Source organism: Ascidia mentula, chromosome 3 (assembly GCF_947561715.1).
Source record: "Ascidia mentula chromosome 3, kaAscMent1.1, whole genome shotgun sequence".
Classification (NCBI taxonomy): Eukaryota; Metazoa; Chordata; class Ascidiacea; order Phlebobranchia; family Ascidiidae; genus Ascidia; species Ascidia mentula.
The window spans coordinates 17,493,638-17,517,104 of record NC_138568.1 but is presented as its reverse complement, the minus strand read 5'-3'; the positions used below and the strand labels follow the sequence as shown (position 1 = coordinate 17,517,104).

Below are 23,467 nucleotides of genomic sequence, written 5' to 3'. Positions count from 1 at the left end.
TATGGGTGTAGAAAACAGTCATTACAAACGCAATTAATCACAAGGCTGAAGAAACTATTTGAAGTAACTGTACATAAAATACCTCCTCTCTATTAACTATTTAAAACCAGTAGAATTTTTTATCAACCAGGCCACAGTTTCTTTTTTCTTTTAAGAATTATGTAAATGTCAGCATAACAAAAGTTATTATACTGGGTATGTACAAGACTAGTTATTACGAATACTTTTGGTGACTTTGTGACAACAACATATACGATAATGTAATATGGTGGCTTTGGTTCACCTATGATGGCACTAAAGATATGCAAAGAACATAATTTCAATCACTATTAATTGCTTCCCATTGCCTGATTGCTTGAAGCGGTCTTTGTAAAGACGTTTTGCATTCAAGTTTTAGCAGCAAGCAACTTTCTGGCTACTCTTGTGGTATTGTCATTCAGACAAAATTTAAAAAGGATTATTCGCAAAGAGCGTTCCGCACGAACGAACACAGTTTAAATCACAGCAAGTCTCACCAATTAAATTTTAAACCAAAAATCATCTAGAAAGTTAATGCACACGAATTACACGTTGCAAATCCCAGGTTTTCATCTGAATGACTTGGATCAGAGATTTTACGTGTTTTGCTAGGGGAGTTAAGTTACATTCAACCACGCGGCAAAATACTTTCCATTCCCTATAATTTTCAAAAAATCTCTGTATCTGTCAAGAATCTAGTGCTGATGAACGGAGAAGTATTAAAAATCGATACAAATCCCAGGTTTTTCACCATAATGACTGCTGTTTCATTGTCACACACCATTGCCAATTGTTGACATATTCGCAGGTTTTTCCCCTCAAACGAAATTGATTATAAATTTCCAAAAATTTTATCCAGTGAAATGGTGTAAACAGTCACAATCACAGAAAAGCCTACATATTTACCCACCAAAATTTATGATTAGTTTTCCAATTTTTTTGTCTTGAACATTACGGATCTCTACATTATTTTTTTACGAAAAAAACTACTGCTTTTTCATCTTTATTTTCCCATGCATTTTTTTATTGTGGCGTGTACTTTTTTCCAAATCCATCTTGTTTTGTAGATTTTGAAGAGCAATTACACCTTCCGTAGAAAAATAGGTGTCTATCAAATATGCGTGTACTCGCGGGTAACTGTTTTGTTCACGTTTGAAGAGCGCTAACTTTCAACGTAAACAACGTAAAAAGTATCCTCAGTATATAACAAATTTAAAAGAAATGCCCATTGAAAATCTCGAACTAGAATCTCCTCACCAATCTCTTAAAACTAAGTTACACAATTGACCACAAAACTAGTGCAACTATAAATGTGGGTAATATAACTGACTAAAATCAAAGCTATCTCGTGGTAAACAATTATACCTATCGCAACTATTTTGGCTTTTTACGTGATGATACAGAGGCGTGTACCCACATTTGGGTTTTGGTGTTTCTTGCTGCTACAATAACCAAACCAAAGAAATATCGGTATCTTACACTAACATCCATTTCACGAAAAGGTGCGTGTTTTTGCTCTTGATGCTCAAAATGATAAAAGCGACTCCAAGCTGTTTTTTAATACCTCTGCGAAAGATGTCAAACGGATCGTGGAATGATTGAAAACTTTTTATTAAAGAACGGACAAAAAGCCAATGAGATACCATAAAATTTATTTTAAATCCCAATCAAATTTTTGGAACTTTAAAGTCAATAAAAACTGTATTCCAAATTTCATTTGTCATTCCTTAAAACACGTCGCAAATACATACAAAAGAGTTATCTTCCGTGTTTGGCGCATTAACAAATTTTTAATCATACCAAGCTTGATAAAAAGAGAGAAAAAAACATTTATGTCCGTTAGTGAGGTTAAAGTTTATTCATGTCAGGAATCACTTCTTTTTTCCATCATTAATTTCCGGTTATTTTTTCTGGCGGTGCTTGAATGCCCAGGAATATGTTACATTTTAACCGTTGTGCAATGAAATAGATCGCCGCGTGGCGTTTCGTTGTCGGCCGCGTGGCGTTTCGTTGTGGGTTTATTAGTTGAATTCCCGACGTTTCTTTAGACCGCATATCAGTATTTCTATTGTGCCCGTCTTGTACTCCCCTGTCATAGAGAATCTCTGTTTCGTCACAAGGCAACCGGTGATGCATTGGGGTAAATTTTCGGGTTGAATGGGCAGGAAGTCACGTGGTGTAGCCAGGGCGAGCGTGTTTGGTGCAGTTTTAGTGCATTTTTTGCTCTTCTCAGTCAGTCAGACGTTTGGTGCAGGGTGCTGTGAAAAGTTTAGTAGCTCAAAATTGAATCATAGAAGTATACCTTAATTTGTGATTTTATGTTAGACCCGCGTCTTGGCTACGCATGAAGGTCAAAATTAGTTGCAGGATAGTTGCTTAAAGCACCCCCTAGGGGTAATTTCGCCCCCCGGTCAGACATTATTTTAGCTAAATGGGCTGCAAAAAATTTAAGATGGTTTCGCGAAAAAATGAATCACAAAAACCTCATCCAATTTGCAAATTAATATTGGCCCCAACCCTTTTCTACGCAATGGCAAAACAAATTGTCACAGGAAAGTTGCTTTAGTTGCCCCCTGGGACTGTTTTTGCTATCCTATAGGAAATAAGATCCTCCTGGAGGCTACTCAGATCCTTGCTGTGTCTTGTCCGATGCAGTTGCAATCAATTTTTTTTCTCTTTAAATAGTACCAGCAGATCTTCATGAGTCACCGACCACAGGAATTGTGGTGGGCAAACAAGCAAATCACCCAGTATGGGTATAATGTTGATGGCCTTCAAATCTTGAATTTGGGGATTTATTACTGATATGGGGCCTTTAAATTACTCAATCTGCAATATACGTTTATACGGACATCATTCACCCTTGCGTGGTCGGAAATACGATGGCACCATTACTAGAAATAGCTACAACCGACTATGGAATGGCAAAATTCACCGTGTTCGTTTCACGCGTTTGGCTTATTACCGGTTTGCATTTGACGTATCGGCACCATCCAAATGGCTTTGTATGACGGGTTCGACAACTCATCATTTGAGTTGGTAAGAATCCGCTGCGCCTTTGAACATGACTCATCAAATGCCGTACAACGCCGAGGCCAACCTCGGGGATTGCGAGAACTATTATCACTGCCAGGTCTGTCGCTGGCTCGCTCTCGATGCGCGGACATGGGCTCGGTAACTTGTTCGCCAGTTTAGGCCGCGCCATGTTACCAGTGCTAAAATCGGGCGTGCGGCAAGTGGGGCAGCAGTTTCCGGATCGGATGTTTCTGGAAGCCGGACAGGCCCAGAGGAAGGCGGCTATAAAGAGATCGCGTCAGGCGTGTCGCCGGTTATGAGCCACTGCAAGTCAGAACTTGACGTTGCCACCTGGCAAACCGGCGAAGAAGCGTAAACGCAAGCGCACCCTGACGAAATTTTCGCTTGAGGTATGGCGTTCATCAGTGAGAATTCGAGGCTTTATTTGTCAACTCGTCGCTCTTCGTCGAGCACTTGCCCTTCGCTACGGTAACAGACTTGGGTCGTATGAATTTTTTGATCGCCGCAGACAGGAAACATTTAAATTAAACGACACGTTGCTTTCTTGCACGGTGCGTATTATCAAAGCCGACGATACAAATTTGGACGCTCACGTATCCGTGGAACCTTTGAATTACTTTGCGAACGTCTTGTTCATATGGAACTGTCTCTCAATATTAAGACGGTGACGCCCGCCAATAATAATTACGCATACAAATCGTACATCGAAACACTTTTATCATTTGGATCAGACGCCAAGAATACACAACTAACCAATCGCTTTGGTATGGTTACGATGCAGGGCGGATAACGTATTGACGCGGGGTAACAGTGGATTTCAAACCCGTCGCGCGATGGCGGCCGAGAGCAGTATGTCAGCAGTCGAAGTACATCTGATACAGTTTGTTTTGTCTGGATTTGACGCCTGACCACAGAGACCTTTCAACCTTCTACCTCCGGCGTTCCGGCTTGGTGCGCTTGGAGGTGCGATTTCAAAACCGCGCTCACCGCGCCAGTGGCGATAATTGCATTTTGTGAATTTGACAATACAATCGAAATTGATCGCCTTGCAACTGATTTTGCTTCATGACGGACGCATGGATGAATTACAAATTGGCGCTGCGCTCTCACGCAACCGGGCAACAGCGCGTGTGTTTACGAACTTGCATCGTTACGTGAACGACCCCCTGCGTTGTATATTGTGAACAGCGATCTATCCAATCAACCTGGAATATATTGGCTTGTTTTTTGTTTCGACGCTCACGGGTTAAGTAAAATTTTTGACATTTTTGCCAGACCACCGTACTTTCGGGAGTTTAGCCCTTTTTTAGAAGCCAACACGACTGTAAGACCGTTTCGTTTGAATACGCGTGTTGTTTAAGGTCCATTATCTATTTCATGTAAGCACACTGTATTTTTTTCTCGATGTTTCGCGCACGCGACTTTAACCTGCAAGAAATTGTTAATTTGTATTCGGTTGATTTGCGTGGAAACGATTTATTTGTGGAACGTTTTGTATCGGATTTGTGAGAACACGGGGATGATTTATTTCGGGGTGTTTTGTGTCTGACAAGGGCACAGTGGCCCATATCTATTTTTAGTCCACGCAGAAAAAAGCGAGCTTACAAAACCACAGACACACATCAAAGCGAAATACAATGCGCAAAAAAATTTGCGACGATAAAAATGTAGAATGTTTCGGTTTCCCCCCCTAAAATTTTATTAAATTTACTTGAAATTTGATTAAAATTTAATTTAATTAAAATTAAATTCCTTCATACGAAAGAATCCGTAAGACTTGTGTGACGCATTTAAACTCATCCTGATTTGTTATCAAGGTCTTTGTCATTTATGTCACGATTTTTCAGTGCTACGGATTTGTGAGAACACGGGGATGATTTATTTCGGGGTGTTTTGTGTCTGACAAGGGACAGTGGCCCATATCTGTTTTTAGTCCACGCAGAAAAAAGCGAGCTTACAAAACCACAGACACACATCAAAGCGAAATACAATGCGCAAAAAATTCTGCGACGATAAAAATGTAGAATGTTTCGGTTTCCCCCCCTAAAATTTTATTAAATTTACTTGAAATTTGATTAAAATTTAATTTAATTAAAATTAAATTCCTTCATACGAAAGAATCCGTAAGACTTGTGTGACGCATTTAAACTCATCCTGATTTGTTATCCTGGATTATTACCAATTGCAGATAAAAGTTGCGCCTAAATACAAAACAATTTCAGCATGACTATTGCGTTTCCACACACTTCGGCACAGTACCAAATACTGGTACATTTTATGTGTCGCGTCACGGTTTCAGATTCGAAACCCATCGCTCCATGTATTACAAGGATCTGTTCTTCAACTGTCTTGAACGATTGAAAGACGTTGAGGTTTGTTGCCCAGCTCAAAAGCGTTTTGCTTTTGTAGCAAAGAGAGATGTGTAACCACTGCAAACTGTAATGTGACTGTAAAGTCCCAAAACTTTAACATGTCGTTTGCTGGGTCGATTCAAGGAGAGGTCGCAGTAAATCAAGTGAATGATTTTAGAAAAGATGCAAACTGCAAATCTAATTCAAAATTTACTTGCACGACACCAGAACATTGTATAGGCATGATCTTCCGAATTCAAATCACGGCCAACGTTTCACGATGCGCTTCATGCGACCGAAACAATTTTCGACCAGTCACCGTGAAACAGGTGATGCCACGACTAGTGTAACGTCATTGAAATAATGACATCAATCAGATTGCCTCAGGGTTAGGACACATTGGATTATTCGAAAACGCTATACGAAGTTTGCGATTCTTGCACCTGAAGTGGCTAAAAAAGATAACACGTGGCCCGACAAAACAAGGCGATCGACGGTAAATCCGCACAGTCAACTTAAAAAGGACACGACCAGCGTGATGTCATTAAAATCATAAATCCATTCAGACGGCAGCCCGCCGCGAAATACATATCGGCCCTGTTATACAGATAGCAACTACCCACACGAACATGACAGTGCTCTATGCCCGAAAACAATCCACACGCAACCTGAGTCACCAAAGACCATAACGCTGAATACACCTAACATTGCGAATCCAACTTACAATAAGAACGCACGGCTAACTGAAACGTCGATTCAGGCGAGAGATATAAAAATGTACCAAAGTCTTTGGATGTTTGTGCCTACAAGAACTCTCAAAATTAGGCATTTTTTTTCGCTAGCGGATACAATTAACAAGTGATTGACACCCAGACAATTGTTTGTTGATCTCGTCGCCACTGGCGTGATGTCATCGTGAAGGCATTGGGAAACGATCACATTCAGGAAAATGGTCACCCGATAAACCCACAACGAAATGCCACACGACCATGATAATAAATTCGCGGTGAACTGCGTGTGACCCCGGTCACGAATTTCTTAGCGCTGCATGTACTCTTTCCTTCTCCCAATCAGAAAGAGAACCGGAAGGAAGTCTCCTTGTTCTCTACTCTGTCAACTATATACTACTTTCATGGATGTAGTACTTACGTAGCAAAATTCGATAGAGTAAGAAAAGAAGAATTTCACTTGGTTTGGAAATGGTGTATTTAGTTCCAATTGCATTTGCTGAAGAAAAAGCTAATGCTGAAGAAAAGTTTAATTACGTAACCCCTGTCGTTCAGAGATAATATTCTGTCACAACTTCTTATGTACTATCACGCTTTTATTTACAATCCTTCAGATAAAGTAATTTGCTACACAAAACTTACAATATTTGAACATACACAATATACATTAACATTTGGTTAACAAGACGATTTAAAGCAATGTTACACTTCCACAATGGAAAATTCCTGTAAAGTCCATCCGATTTATGCCTAATGAGGCAGCGCAAATTATAGAATTTGCACGAAAGGAAAAATCGATCGATACGTTGAAAACAATACACAAAAATCCGCAGTTGATGGGAAACAACCAAATTTATATGACGACAAAACAAACGCTAGCACAATCAGAATGTAGCTGCCATTACTTGTAGCATATAAGGCTGCTGGTCCTTTTCATGGAAAAAGATAAAGGCAAACGCGTTTCATAAAACTAAAAATCGCATGATGTTCAGTTACAAAAGAACGCATGAAACTGGATAACCATCGGAAGACAACATTTCATAACGGCCAGGCGCAAAATAAACGATGTCATTTGCAATAACTTCCCACAAAACTCACACATGAAATTCACATCGCAAAAATGATCACCTTCAGACAAAAAAAAACCTATATGAATACATTCATGCAGTATATACAATATGAAAGAAATATGCATTTTCGAGTTTAAGTACTAGCTGTATCACGGAAACAGGTTGAAACAAAAAATCATTCTTTTTGAAATTATTTCGACTGAGCAACTAGCACTTCAAGTTGTCTAACACTTTCTTTCACATTTTCAACAAGGTCTTTGTCATTTATGTCACGATTTTTCAGTGCTACTTCGCATTTTGTTTTAATTGACTCCGCGCGATCTGTGATTTTACCACTTAATACAACCCTCGCACAATTTTAACAAACCCAACAAATACACTCCGATTGAACTGGATGATTCACAGAAAATCTTTGCAACGCCTCTTCAAATAGTTGTAAAGCTTTTGCATATTCACCCTTTGCAACCCAGTACTTCCCGCAATAAACTATAACATGGGGTGAAAGCCCCCATTCCATGTTAGCTCTGGCCTGTTCGTATAAATCACGGCAAAGTTCGTCAGCAGCGTTGATATCAATGTCATCTTTTGCACAAACAGATAATAGCTTGGTGTTAATTCGGACAATTGAGTTCTTGCGCGTCATGGCGTCAAAAACCTCTGTTTGAACAAAGTTTGGTAGTCCATGTTTGTAGTACTTGATCCCTGGCAAATGTTGTATTAAGAGCTTGTCGACAAAATCTTTTGTTTCAATCAGAAATTCGCGTCTCTCCTTTGGAGGAAAATCTTTGAGGCCTTTTAGTTTAATGCTGACCGATGCATTTGCGTTGATGCGCATGAAGATAAGTGCTATTCCAAACCTCTGGTAAACTTCATCACAAATCGCCAAACACAAAGTGGAAAACCACTGAAATCGCATTTTTCGTTCCAGACAGATGCCCCCCTTGTAAAAGATTAACGAACGACTCATGCTGTGCAAAATTGAGGCTATTCTCTCTGCGAGATATGTTGAGTAGAGTTTTTCTTTTTGAAGAAAAAGTTTTTCTTCTTGACGAAACAATTTCAACTTCTGTGGAGGCAACGGAGTCTGATTTTCCAAGGATTTTTCAAAATATTCGGCAATATCGTTAGGAAAGTCATTTTTCATATCGTTAGATTTTGGATGTAAAATAATCGATATATATTTTTCAATGTCAAAACCATTTGTCATCATCTTTCTTCCTCCTTCACTGAGGTGGTCAACTATGAATTTTGCCCTTTCTTTAGCCCCTTCATCAGAGTTTGTTTTCATAATCTTGTCAAAGGTCAACATAACGCCTTCATTTAAACTTGTGACTATCCGAATTATCGCTTTAATTGCTTCATTTAGGTTAACTTCTGCTTCAGATACTTCTTCATCGGGCTTTTGACGAGAACACTGAATAGTACCAATCACTTCATGCAAATGTGCACGACAAAATTGCACTAAAAAATCACTGTCAGCTAATGCTTGACGACTTAATGCGGATATAATGTGAGGAAGTATACTTCTCATCATTTTAAAGTCTTCCGGTTTTCTTACATCTTTATGTACGATACTTGCCAAGGCCTTAATGGCCAAATAGAGAGAAGATTGATATTCGCTTGTTTGTCCAACTCTTAAAGCTCTGAAAACAACTTCGTGAAACGATATATTTCCGTCTTCTCCATCCTTTCTGCATATGGAAAGATTATCGCAATATCTGATGAAATCTTTTGCTTCCTCCTGGTTAAGGAAGGCACACTTGGCAGCATCAACTTCTTCCTTCTCTCTCAAATAGTGCATCACTCTTCTCACAAGAATCAGTGGTATGTAACCATGGTGAAACATGGAAAGTGAGCAAATGGCTTTCCACCTCCTTTGCGCTTCCTTGTCGTCGATGTTTGGTTTCAACATCAACAGAATGGCCTCGTACACGTGTCGTTGTCTTTGATTTATTTGTTCAATTTGCTCTCTTTCGTTTTCAAAAATCTCCTGTTCTAGAGATTTGTTATCAATATTTTTGAGATAGTTTTCATAACTTTCTGGCTGTGTAGCCTTCACTGCTAACAAACCCAATGGAGAACCACTCAGTCTCTGAATAATCTCACTGGCAGCTTCTTTTTCGTCTCTATTGCGGTTCACTTCGAATCCGAGAAAAGCAAGACCCTCCTCTGTTTCTAGACCTGCGATTTCTTGCATGACATAAGTTGTACTTTCGCGAATGTCGCAAATGTTTTTGGATTGCGAAGTGACATAAATATGCAACTTTGCTGCTCGTTTTGGCACACAAGTTATGCAGTTTACAAAATTGTTTAATAACTCTCGATCATCCTGTTTAGGATCTTCGACAATGACGAGGATTTGAAATTGGCATGACGCAAGTATATTAATATACTGCTGACACCTGTTGTTATTCATGGATTCCAAGGCGGTTTCCATCACTCCTTCTTCGACAAACACCAAACTGTTTTTCACCATTGATTCAAGTAGCTTTTTTAACTGAACCTTAATATCATGGTTGTTATCACTGCATTCAATATGCCATTTGACACAAGGTCCCTCGAAATCATTGCAAAAATCCGCCCCAAGTTTCCGAACAATTTCGGACTTCCCCGAACCGGGCATCCCGTGTAGGTGCAGCACCGAAACAGCGTTTCCCTCTTGTTGTTCGTTAGCTTGCAGGTAAGCTTGACTTTCTACGAATCGTCGTGTCACTTGGCCGACATTGTCAAGGGATTGTGGATTTGAAATCTCATTTTGTGAAGAACCTATATTACATGTACGCAGATAGTAAAGAAGACTATCAAAATTTCAATTGGTAAGACATAATACAGTTAGAATTGGACTGTTTGTTCAACTTTCTCATTATGTATAAATATGCCAGTATTAGTGTACGACAGCTGTATTGATATGTAGCAAAATGATTTGCCTTTGTGGCTGCGATTATTACTGTAACTTTCTGTCATTTAAATTCTTGTAGACAGAAAGTTTATAAAAACACCGAACAGCCTAATGGCCAACAAATACTTGGTATCGCTTGATGTCTTACTTGTTTTGAAACACTTGTATAAGTATTGTTTCACACTAGTTTTACAATGCATAATTTTTGCGAACACTGCAAAAATTTGTCTTTGACCCAATTTCTTTGAAGACGCAGTCCACATGTTCAAACATTGACAAATTACAGCTTTGGAGTCTCAAATATAGATTGCAGCACTTACTAGGCTGGGAAGCAACGTTGTAAATGTGATATACATCTCCGCTCACAGTGGAAATGTTGTTATCCTTTAGGTTCCAACCTGAACTTTGTACTAAAACATCAAGGTATTCTATATATTATCAACAATATATGAAGGTGAAAAATTGTACCAATTTTCCATGTTTTGCAAATCCTTAAATGGTTGTAAAGTATTAAACTTTGAAGTAAAGTGCACACTTACGAATTTGTTGTTACAGTTTGATATGCAAAAGATTCTTTACTATTACCCGTTTAAACATGTCGTTCAGTATACGATTTTTGTTTGTTTGTTTTGTTTGTTTTTAGGCCAATTATGATTGAATAAATTTAGATTGTAAAAATTATGAGCGAGTGCCTTTTTAACAACGTGTTTTAACAAAAATCATCATTGTATTCTTGTATTTTACCTTATGGGTGGAAGTTAAATAGGGGAAAGAAAAAAGGCTCATACTCAGTAAGCAAAAAAAGAACCAGTTTCAGAAAGCTGTTTTAATAGCTGTTCCAAAGCCAGACTATAGCCTAGTGATGTCTTATGATAGCTTTACCTCCTTTTTGATCTGTCATCGTTATCAAATTTTCCACCGGTTCGAATGATTGCAATCCGAAAATACATATAGTAGTCTATTATTATCAAGTTTTTCTGTACAGTATAAAAATTGAAACTTAATGACTTTTCAACATTTGTCAACATGCTGAATTACAATGCTGACTTAACCCCTGCTGAATTACATCCTACTATACGCTGTGTGCTCACGTTTGTCACTGTAGTATGTGTACAACTATTTTCTCTACGGAAACTAGAATGTAAACACCTCTAAACTAACTACCTGGGTATTTTTGCAAAAGTAATGTATGAAAACGTTTGCAAATTGGATTTAGGTACGGTGTTGTTTTCACCACTAAACGTTTTTTCACCAACACCTCGCCCTTACCTTTTCAAAATTTGAAACCACTTGGTTATTTGCAGAGTTCCGTGAACAATGACCTTAGTGAATCGCGTAGGCGTGTCTTCTGAATCGCGCAGGCGTACCAAGTGACCCATAGAACTTGAGTCGCTACGGTTTTGAAAATCCAGTAAATGTTAAACCGAACAACTTGGTATGGTTGATTTTACTTTCTTGTAAATGAGTTATTTGTGATGAAAGCATCATGTCAAAGATGTAAAAATACAATGGCAACAGAGTTGCAGGTACACCCGGAAGGATAACACTAAAATTGTCCAGTAAATAACAATAAATCCTAATAAAACTGCTTTTGAACCACTAAATATAATGCTTTGTAGTTTAGCTGTGACTACAGCAATTCATTTTTGTTTTTATATGCATGTGCATAATTCGCATGTGTTTATTTTGGGCAATCCATTGGTGTAAATACTATGACGAAAATCTATGATTCTAGGCACATTTGTTTATTTCGTATTGATTGTCGATGTTCAGATTTGTTGAGGATTTAGTATTGCACATTCCTTCTATTCAACAGGATGTGTTTTTAATAGTCTATGCAGATTATTCAGTCGGTGTATCATAATCGAGAACAAACGCTTTGAACGCAACTGTTCATCATTATTTGTAGGCAATGGATGACTGCATTTACGTCAAGCTTTTAGCCTGCCGAAGAGCAGACAGTTGCGCAACCGGAAAAATTCAGCTAAGCGAAACTAGTCGAATGTCACGTATTACGAAAAAAGGGAGAGGGCCGACTGCGTCAGACAGCAGTGCGAATCACGCTATTTATCAGTCAGTCACAATGCCTTGGGAGCTAACATTAATGTTATATGTAGGTATTGTTTATATGTATATTTATAGGGCAAGAAAAAGAACTACCAATGTCTACATTTTACCTACGTCAAAAAAGATCAAATCTACGATGGCAACCACCAAAATGACGTGAAACACCGACGTGTCATCAGCCCATCACCACTGAGGAATGCGTCTGAAAATACTGTTTTTAAGTGCGATTGAACCTTTATCTGTCAGAAGACCAATACATATGGTTTGGTTTAATTTTTGTTTGACGTGCTACTACTATTAAGTTCCCTTGTCAATATTCATTAGAATTGTTGATTACGTTTCCAACCGGACGCAACACTTATCTTCACAATCCTAAACGTTTAGGCCTTGTGCATGCAGTTTCCTTATTCTTGTCATTTGGAAAGTATTTCAAAGCTTTTTTCAGAATTGCGCTTGTTAAGAACTGTTTACGAATCCAAATAAAGAGAAAATGTCACAAAACTACAGGAATCAACTCTGCTTGGTGGTGACCGACGGATCTGTCCTTACTTGTCAAATATCTAACAGTATGCTTACAAAGAGTTGCAGACAATCATCGTGAGTACGATTTTTTTATGAAATCAGCAGAGTATATCAAATTCGCCCAAACGGCGTCGTCCTTTCGGTACGAAAAAAAATGCCAACAAAGCGAACAAATGTGTCCAACAGGGAGCTACCCATACAAAAACGCGAGTGGCATAACCGGGGTTTCACCAAATTGCAAGTAAATTTGGAAATACAGAAGTTTCATTTGGCAAATACACGTAATGTTTTACAATTGCTGATGTTTTTATTGCGCTAATTTATTCAGCTAATATCAGCTGCATATAGCTTTCCGTCCATGAAAAACACGCTATTGTGTGTATCTGAGAACAAGTCTAAAAAAAATTAATGGTGCCGAATGGATGGACATTGAATTTGTTTCTGCAAACAAATGTCACATTTGGGCGTTAAGTAGGTAAGTATGACCCCGAAATGTGTTAAATTAACAATGTTGCCGTTGCATGCATAGCACGTGAGCAAGGTCGGTTGAAGGAAAAGCAATAATTTCTAACCCTACTCTGACAAAAGTATAATCTGATGCAAGCAACGCAACGAAAACCAAATCAATATAAATTTTAAATGATCATAATGGAAAATAAATTCAAGAGAACTTGAGTTTTTTTCGGGAAGCAGCAGCAGGAATAAGAAAATCACCAAAAATACAAGAAATTTGTACGGCAAAGTAACGAAAATTCAATTTGGACAAACCGTTTTCGAATGTTACAATAGATAAAATAAATCTACCAAATCCACAAACAAAATATCTTTAATTCAAACTTTACAAGACATATTAACAAAGTAGTAGGTCAAGATTTGAAATACATTCTTCCAGCTTTTTGACAAGATCTTTTTCCATTCTGTTGCGATGTTTTAGAGCTTCCTCGCATTGTGCTTTGCTCTTAACTGCCTGATCCGAAATATGTCCTCTCAATACCGCCCTCGCGTGGTTGTAGCAAGCCCAAGGAAACAATCGGGATGATTCGTCTGAACTTAACCGGACTACCTCACACTCCAAAGCTTCTTCAAAGTGTTGTAAAGCTTTTCTATAATCTCGCTTTGCTGCCCAATACTTTCCACAATAAACAATACACTTCGGAGAGAGTCCCCATTCCATGTTAGCTCTGGCAAGTTCGTGCAAATCTCGACAAACATCGTCAGCTGCGTCGGTGTCAAACTGACCGGTTCTGAGGGATATAAGTTTGGCATTTATGCGAACAAGCGAGCGCTTGTGTGTCATAACGTTGTGTTCCTCTGTGTCCACGTGCTTTGCTATCCCATGTTCATAAAATTCAGCCTCGCGGGAACGCTTTGTTAGTAGCTTATCCTTAATAAACTCTTTCGTTTCGACCAGAATTGCGCGTCTTTCCTGCGCAGAAAAACTTTTAAGTCCTTTCAATCTGATGCTAAGAGATGCACCTGCGTTGATGCGCAAAAAGATAGGTGCGATTCTGAACCTTTGGTGAATTTCATCACAAATTGCCAAGCACAAGGTGGAAAACCATTGGAAGCGTTTCCTCCTCGCGGTTGTCCTTCGACCTTTGTAATAGATTAACAAACGACTTAGAGTGTGTAAAATCGATGTTATTCTTTCTGCAAACAGTGTTAAGCAGAGCTTCCTTTCTTGGAGGAAAGGTTCTGATTTTCGAAACAATTTCAGTTTTTGTGGATGTGACGGTATCTGCTCCTCTAAACATTTGGCAAAGTAATTGGTAACACCCTCATGTGCACTATATTGTGGTATTTCATTCGATTTGGGTTGCAGCACGATGGACATATATTGATCAATGTAAAAACCAAGGCCATACATGCTCTTTCCAGCATCAACAAGTTGGTCAACTATCGATTTAGCTCTGGAATCAGCATTTCCAACTTCATTTTGTTTCATAATAACATCTAACTTTAAGGTACTGTTTCCATTTAATTGGTGGACCAGATTGATTATAATTTTAATGGACTTTGTTAAGTTGATTTCTGCTTCTGATACTTCTTCATCAGGATTTTGATGCGAACCGATTATTATGCCAATTACCTCATGCAGATGTGCACGGCATAACTGAAGAAAAATACTGCTGTTATTTCCTGTTTGGCGATGTAGCACTGACTTCATGTGAGGAAGCATACTTCTCATCATCTGCAAGTCCTCTGATTTCCTAACGTCTTTGTGGACGACACTGGACAACGCTTTAATTGCTACACATAGAGATGTCTCATAATCTGCGGTTTGTCCAATTCTCAAAGCTCTGAAAACAACTTCGTGAAAGGATATTTTTCCGTCTTCTTCTTTGTTACAAATAGCGATGTTGAGGCAATATCTGTTGAAATCTTTTGTTTCCTCCTTGTTAAGGTAGGCGCACTTGTCAATGTCATCTTCTTCCTCATCTCTCAAATAGTGCATCACTCTTTTCACCACAATCTGTGGTATGTAACCATGGTGAAACATAGAAAGTGAGCAAATAGCATTCCATCTCCTCTGCGCTTTCCTGTCGCCGTTATTTGGTCTTAATAAAAACAAAATGGCTTCGTACAAGTGTCGTTGATTTGGATTCAAATCTTTAATTTGCTCTTTCTCGTTTTCAAAAACAGTTTGTGCAAGAGATTCGTTTTTTATAGTTTTTAAATACTCCTGATAACTTTCAGGTTGTGTAGCCTTCACTGCTAACAAACCCAATGGAGAACCACTCAATCTCTGAATAATCTCACTGGCAGCATTCCTTTCGACCTCAGTGCTATGTTGTGTCAAATCCAGAAAAGCAAGGCCTTCATCAGGGAGCAGACCTTTGATTTCTTGCTTGAAAAAATTAATCCGATTTATAGTCGAAAAAATATTCTTAGATTGCGAAGTGACATAAACATGCATCTTTGCTTGACGTCCTGTCATGCAAGTTACACAATCCAGAAAGTTGTTAAAAAACCTTGGATCTTCCTGTTTAGGATCTTCGACAATGACGAGAATTTGGAATTGGCATGACGCAAGTATATCAACATACTGCTGACATCTGTTATTATTCATGGATTCCAAGGCGGTTTCCATCACTCCTTCTTCGACAAACACCAAACTGTTTTTCACCATTGATTCAAGTAGCTTTTTTAACTGAACCTTAATATCATGTTTTTTATCACTGCATTCAATATGCCATTTCGCAAAAGACCCCTCGACATCATTGGAAAAATCCGCACCAAGCTTTCGAACTATTTCGGACTTCCCCGAACCAGGCATCCCCTGCAGGTGCAGCACCGAAACTATTTTTCCTTGCAGTTGATGTTTTGCTTGCAAATATGCCTGACTTTCTACGAACCGAGGTGTAATACGTCCAACAGTGTCAATTGATGTGGGGCTTGTAGTAGTACTTTGTTCCATATCTATATGTGGACAACAGCAAAAAAGAATATTTATCCATAACAGTTGTCGAAAAGTTTCGGTTTGACTCTGAATAACCTTGTCACAAACACAAGAAAATTTACATTGTTAGAAACGTGTAGGCTACTTTTGGTTTAATTTGACTTGTGTAAAAGAAACAATTTTGTAAAGTATGCAAAGGTTTAAAACATGTGCTGTGGTTACAAAAAAATGCTAAAGTAACTGCACAGACATTGACAAACGGTTTTGTATTACTTACGAGGTGGTGAGGTATCGTTGACAATGTGATAATGTGCCTCACCGGCAAGGAAAATACTGAAATCTGGAAACACAATAAGGTGCAACATATATTACAAAGCTCAATTAGTGGAAAAACGTTTATACCAAGCGTTGTGTTTTATTTGTTAGACATCTAATAATAACAGTCACAAAAGAACTAAAGGAAAAAAAACTGTTAGAGATGTAATGCTAGCTGAACAATATTGATTTTGTTTTAAAACAATGTAAAGGAACATGTCTATTGCAAATTGCCAGCAGTAATGCGATTTGAATCTTAATAGTCTATCTTCATAAACAATTGGAATAAACAGTTCATGGTTTCGACTTTATCACTAATTTTGACATCACAATGCTACAGGTAAAGATGTACAGAAAATGCATTGGTTTAGATATATGAGTTGTTTACTAAAATGGGTGTAGCGCTGCGGTAAATCGTTTTGTGTGAACTTTTGTTTTGTAGAGGCAGAAATTGTCGTTGAATACAAGTACCAAATACCAAAATAGTAAATTTACGTTTAGGCAAAGAAAAGCGTCTCGAATTAACGGCAACTAGCGGGTCTGACAGCTTAATTGCACCGATGTGCGCGTTTACTGCCTCATTGGTTGGGAATGTCGCAGCATATGAAACGTGAGACCTAAAATCAAATTATAAACGTGTTCTGCTAACTCTCTAGGTAACTTAGTTGAACGCATTATCAAAAAAACAAAATCGATAAGTTTCAGGGTTCGTCTGCTGTCAGTTTTGACACGATCAAGATTTGTTCGCCGCAGTAAAAACACATACAACAGTCAAGTTGCTGCCAGACGCGCTTTGTTGCCGTCAATTCGAGACGCTTATCTTTGCCTTAGTGTACATTTTCGTTTTTGGCGCTTGGTACTTATATTGCTCGACAATATTTGCTTCACCTAAACGCAAAATTTTTCCCACAAAAATGAGTCTACCGCAGCGCTACACGCGTTATCGTATACAACTCCTATCTAACCCAATGCATTTTCAGCCAATCTTTACCTGCGGCATTGTGACGTCAGTCGTCAGAAGGATTGTTAACGCGAAGGCGGAACCATGAATAGGTTCTCAACCAGGAGTTACTTGGTTCATTACAGGAGAAAAATTGGTTCAAAACCATCAGCTACGATCCATTAGACGGACATTTACTTAAGACTACATGCCAAACATTTCGACTTTACAACAACATAAGCTCTGTTGCAACACGAAAAAGGCATTGTAAACCCCATGGCTAGCCAAGCGTATTCATAAAACGTCTTACCAGTCGTGGCATTAGTCATCGTTGTTTTCTACTTGTCCAGTAGTTACAAAATGAAGAAGACCAGGTCTCAGTTTACTATTACATACGCCGACATGAAAGTTCAGAAAAGTCCAGACACCTGATTGAATAAAACAGTCTCATCAAAATCAAATCACATCTTTCTGCAAATATGTCTTAGGGTGAAGAAATAGACATAACATTACTCAAACTACTACACTTTATTTGTGTGCGAAATTGCTGCTGTTACAAACACGATCTTGTACGTTGCTGTTTTTGTTTTTCATGACAACAACATTGCCCTATGGCTACAACTGTACTATTTGGCTGTTCTGTTGAATGGCTGAATGACAACTAAGTTTTGTGCGCTACATCTTGCTACTGCAGACAGTATGTTATGTTATTTCTCTGACATTGCTGTAACTACAACAACCTCTAAACCAACTGCTATGTTGTCTTAGATTTAATGTTCGTTTTCGAACTAACAAGTCGTCTGCCTCCCTAGTAATAAACCTGTGCAGAATTTTGAGAACACTTGACATTCACTTTTTCGCAGTTAAGCGTAGGTGGAAGCAGTCAAGCACAACCCAAGCTGTTACCACTGCGGAAACCACGACAATCTGATATGGGTCGTATTTGTACATGTTTTTGTGTAGAAGCATGCCGTACATGTCAAAATTAAATGGTGATAACGTGCAATTGTTAATATGACCATGAAGGTAACACGGAATTTATACCGTGAATAAAAAAAAAACTCATAGAGTTGCGATAAACAATGTTGGTTATGCAATAACTGTAACTTGTTCCAGGATACCTGCAGTACAATTCGCAATCAAGTTCCTTGTGGGCACAGCTTTGAATTCATCGACCGCGCGGTTAACCCTATAAATGTCATAAAGTTATTGTACTATACACAAGCCTCCAGACATCCACAAGGCTAGGTAAATAGCTTCCTTGGTTACGAACCGCTGCTTCTGAAAAATAAGTCTTTGTGCTGTCCGTGAGATATTGATTCTTTTGTACAGGCAACTTGGTCTTGTTTAAATTTTTGCGCAGAAAGAATGTTCTTTGTGTAGAATTATCGCCCATGCGTTCCTAAAACCTATTCATTACAAGCAAGCGCTAGAGACCAAGAACAAAAAGACGTCCAGGCAGAACATAAAACAATGGAAACAAAATCGCGTGGGTGTAATTGGTTGGAGTTTTCTTGGTGTGACATAGTATTTACCAGCACCAATATAAATATGTAAGATTTGTTTTTAACGTATGGTGCGACTTTAATATATATTAAGGAGAAAGTCCTTTTAAGTCACATCACTGACTGCAGCTTAATGTGTTTAGTGTTTTTCTGGCCGGGGTTTAAATTATATATAGTAATGTGTTATATAGGCTGTTTCAGAAGGCAAAGCATTGCTGAATCTTATTATAAGCAAAGTGGAGCCAATAATATGAATTGTGTAGCTGCACTGATGAGACCTTTCAGGTCGAAACAGTAGCCATCTGTCTGCAGCTTACACAATGCTGAATTTATGAGTATGTAACATAAAATAACATGTATATTGTTGATACGGACATGCAGGTAGCACCGAAAATATACTGTACATTACAAAAAATCTTGCTTACAAAAATACACTTGCATACTATACCATATCTGGATGTTATCGTCTGGCGTTTTTCCGCTGCGAATAAGAATGTTCCTTGTGTCGAATCACCCAAGCATTCCAACAACGTATTCATTGCAATTTACACAAACAAACGTTTGAGACCATAAGAGCAACTCCTAAGATTGCGACTTTGTAGAAGGTGGAGCATGTTTTTTGTAACTGACCACAAACCCCTAATTCATATCTTTTAAAGAAACTCAAGTGCAATGCCACTTTGGCAAATTCGCCATTTAAGTTTAATTTTTGAATTTACCACCGACATGCACCACAAAAAGCACCACAGAAATTTGTCTGCTGTTGCATTGTCAAGGGTCATTATTAATGCTATGTCATAATCTGTAATCGATTTTTCTCAGATGGCACAACGAAATAACGAGGAAATTCATGCATTTCGCACCTCACGTCACTTAGATTTTGTGATGTACCTTTGTTTGGATCCGAAGAAACAATCCTTTGTGACGTTTCTAAAGGGTACCCCCGTCCTGTGGCTGCCAATGCTTACCGTCGCCAAACTTACGACGCTGTTCACAACTCGTCACACCCAGCATTCACGCAACTCGTAACCTTGTGTCCGATTGCTTCATATGGCATGGTTTGGACAAGAATGTTGGTTACTGGTTGCGAACTTGTTTTACAATGCCAGAAAGCTAAAATCTGGCAACATACCGCTGCTGATTTCACTTCTTTTGCACAACCGACCAGAAGATTTGCCAATATTCAGCTTGTCTCAAGGATATACCTATTTATTTGCGTGCATCAATCGATTTACTTGATGGCTTACAGCTATTCCCATGGCAGATGCAACCGCGCAGTCTTACGCAAGAGCCTTGCTTTTATGGGTTTCGCGCTTTAGAATCCCACAAACCATCACGTCGGAGAAGGGACGCTAGTTTCAATCAACACTCTAGCCAACCTTAACAAGTTACTAGGTGTCCATCGACAACGAGCAACGTCCTATCACGCTCAGTACAACGGCATTGTAGAAAGAATGCACCACCAGCTTAAAGCCGCCTTAAAAGCGCACTTGACAACAAACGATTGGTTTAATCATCTTACCATTGTATTACTCGGCATGAGCTTAGCTTTAAAGGATGAAATCGGGTATTCTGCCGCGGAGTTGATGTATGGTGCTACACTATAATTGCCTGGCAAGTTTTTCACGTCTTCGAACGAGCCTAAAGATCCAAGGTCGTTTTTGTCAAAACGAAGCGATTCTATGCGGGAATCGCGACCCACTCCAACAACCTGGAACCCACATTCTTATGACATGGTCTATTACGAAACTGCATGTTCGTTTTTGTTCAAAACAACGCACACTGCACACATTTGCAATGTCCTCACAACGACCCATTTAAAGTTATTCGAAATCACGCTAAACACTTTTGTCTTGAGATAAATGGCAATCGTGTTTTACCTGTTGCGCAGCCAAACACACCCTATCGTCCAACAGTGGCCCGCTCTGGTCGTGTTGTAAATTTGCCTTTACTTTCCTTATGTATGCTTCATTGCGTGCACGCGTCATTCCATTTTGTTGACTCGCAATAAACGGACGCAAAGCAGTTGTGCCTACAGTGCCGCTTAAAAGGTTGTCGACTTTCAACAATCTGTATTTAGGCACGCAATTCCAAAATAAGCATATTTCTTACAAAATCGGACATTTTCAAGATATTGCTTGTGATAATAAGCACAAATCTAAGAAAAAGGCACGAATGGTGACCCATATGATTAGCGTAGTATTTAATGTTGTGAACACAAATATATTTAGGCGGCTCAATTTATATGCGAACCGAGAATGAAAGTTACAGTTTTCGTCACCACCATATTATATTACCACCCGTATAAACGAATAATTGGTTGATCTTCAGTAGTATTATTTGAACCAATTATTTGTCTATATGGGTGGTAATAAATACTTTCTTCACGTTCATCATTACCAAAAGCAAATGTTTGTGCGCGAAAATTTGCATATGTGGATTTTACCACCATGTCAGGTTTGTTTGATTTCATAGGCGGTTAATGACGATGGAACACACTAGCTGAAGCAATGTTGAATGATTGTGAACTGTATATATAAACATATGGCTACGAAAGAAAAGAAATTCGTCACGATGGAAACAAACAATAATTTACGAATGTCAAACCTTTGTAGGAGACAGTGAGATAATATTACAGCTAGGATCTCGCTTTGTTTTTATAGCTTGACAGCCCACGAAGCACAGCATGTAAAAGATCAATATATTTCATCTTAAATCGTAGCACAGCATGTTTACTATCAACTATGACATTACAGTTTTTGGAAGATGTATAAATTCAAACCCCACAACTACGCATAGAATCTACACAGCAATACAACAATATATCGGACAAGAAAGCCTATGACGGGACGGATCAAAAATAAGCAATGAAACAAAGGATTAAATAGTTTGAAAGCAAAACAACTCCGGTGCAAAGCCAAAGATAGTATGCTAGAAAACTGAACGACACAAAAAGACAGCAACACAACTGAAGCACATCTCGTGACAGCAGCTGCTCTCGGGAGGTCTACGGCTCCTTCATTCCACAAGTATCATTGGATGATTGGAACATTTTACATTGTAACTACCATGCATGTGTACTCCATCAGAGCAGAATATTTCATCATTGCTAGAAGTTTGTTTGATTAATCAATTATTTGCTATTGATATGCGTGTCATTCTCAAAGAATCCTCTAAGCATTGATGGTCATAACTGCAAACGCACTGGGCATGTTTTCAGGTTGATTGAGGAACTAATAGTACATCAAGCAGTCTAATGCTCTCTTCCAACCTTTTCACAAGATCTTTTTCCGTTTTGGCTCGATGTTCCAGAGCTTGTACACATTTTTCTTTACTGTACTCAGCGTGATCCGAAAGACTGCCGCGCAATACTGCCCTCGCGTGGTTGTAACAAGTCCAAGGAAATGATCGCGATGCTTCAGCAGGACTGTTAATCGCATCACTGCACAATGCCTCTTCAAAGTGCTGCGTAGCTCTTTTATATTCTCGCTTTGCAGCCCAGTACTTTCCGCAATACACAATGCATTTGGATGAAAGTCCCCATTCCATGTTGGCTCCGGCATGTTCGTATAAATCACGACAAACTCCATCTGCGGCATCCAACTTAAAGTCATCTCCAGGCCCAAGGGATATTAACTTTGCGTTGATGCGAACAATCGAGCGCTTGTGTGTTAAGGCGTCGTACTCCTCTGTGTCTACGTGCTTTGTTATTCCATGTTCGTAGAACACAGTTTCGTGAGAAGCTCTCGTTGGAAGTTCGTTTTTAGGCTGTTGTGTATGATTCGTTAGGAGCTTATCCTTTACAAAATCCTTCGTTTCGACTAGAATTGCACGTCTTTCGTTTTCAGCAAAAGATTTTAAGCCTTTTAATCTTATACTGATAGACGCACTTGGGTTGATACGCAAAAACAGAGGTGCGAATCCAAACCTATCACAAACTTCATCACCAATCGCCAAACACAATGTGGAATACCATTGGAAGCGCTTTCTGCGTTGGAATGTGACCTGACCTTTGTAATAGATGAACAACCGACTCATGCTGTGCAAAATTGAGGCCATTCTTTCAGCCAGGTACGTCGAACAAAGCTTTTCTTCTTGGAGACAAAGTCTTGTGCGACGAAACAACCTCAACTTATTTGGATTTAGCGGAATCTGTTTCTCCAATGCTTTTTCAAAGTATTTAGCAACATCCTCGTCTGAAAGCAAACAATAATGTTCCATTTCGCTGGCTTTTGGATGCAAAACAATAGAGATAAAATTGTCAATGCAAAATCCAACTGCAAACATCCTCTTTCCAGCATAAACAAGTTGGTCAACCAAAACCTGTGCTCTATCATCAGCGTTTCCATCATCATTTGGTATTCTGATACTGTCCAACGTTATTGAACAATTTTCCTTAAATCGTGATACAAGAGTAATTATTGTTCTAATTGCTTCAATTAAGTGAAATTCAGCCTCCGAAATTTCCTCATCGGGCTTTTGGTGCGAACCCTGAATAACGCCAATCACCTCATGCAAATGTGCACGGCAAAACTGAAGTAAAATACTGCTGTTTTCATCTGATTGGTGATTTAGTGTAGAGGTCATGTGCGGTAGCATCATTCTCATTATTCGTA

The 23,467-nt window shown here is 38.8% G+C and overlaps 2 protein-coding genes across 3 annotated transcripts; both read right to left on the bottom strand.

The window, feature by feature from the left end:
• Positions 1-6,721: 6,721 nt before the first annotated feature.
• LOC145894366 (uncharacterized) lies at positions 6,722-11,081 on the bottom strand. 2 transcript variants are annotated; one of them, XM_082982931.1, is made up of 3 exons: positions 10,985-11,081; positions 10,423-10,512; positions 6,722-9,969 (listed from the first exon to the last, which is right to left on the bottom strand). In XM_082982931.1, exons 1-3 carry the CDS (start codon positions 11,001-11,003, stop codon positions 7,562-7,564), a joined length of 2,517 nt encoding a protein of 838 aa, XP_082839057.1. In that variant the 5' UTR covers positions 11,004-11,081; the 3' UTR covers positions 6,722-7,561. The 2 variants fall into 2 exon arrangements, with proteins under 2 accessions (XP_082839057.1, XP_082839056.1); XM_082982930.1 differs by lacking the exons at positions 10,423-10,512; positions 10,985-11,081 and adding an exon at positions 10,251-10,380.
• Positions 11,082-12,761: 1,680 nt separating this feature from the next.
• LOC145894518 (uncharacterized) lies at positions 12,762-17,775 on the bottom strand. The gene is made up of 3 exons (XM_082983135.1): positions 17,657-17,775; positions 16,369-16,431; positions 12,762-16,111 (listed from the first exon to the last, which is right to left on the bottom strand). The coding sequence occupies exons 1-3, from the start codon at positions 17,673-17,675 to the stop codon at positions 13,542-13,544; spliced, it is 2,652 nt and encodes an 883-aa protein (XP_082839261.1). The 5' UTR covers positions 17,676-17,775; the 3' UTR covers positions 12,762-13,541.
• Between the last annotated feature and the right edge of the window lie 5,692 nt (positions 17,776-23,467).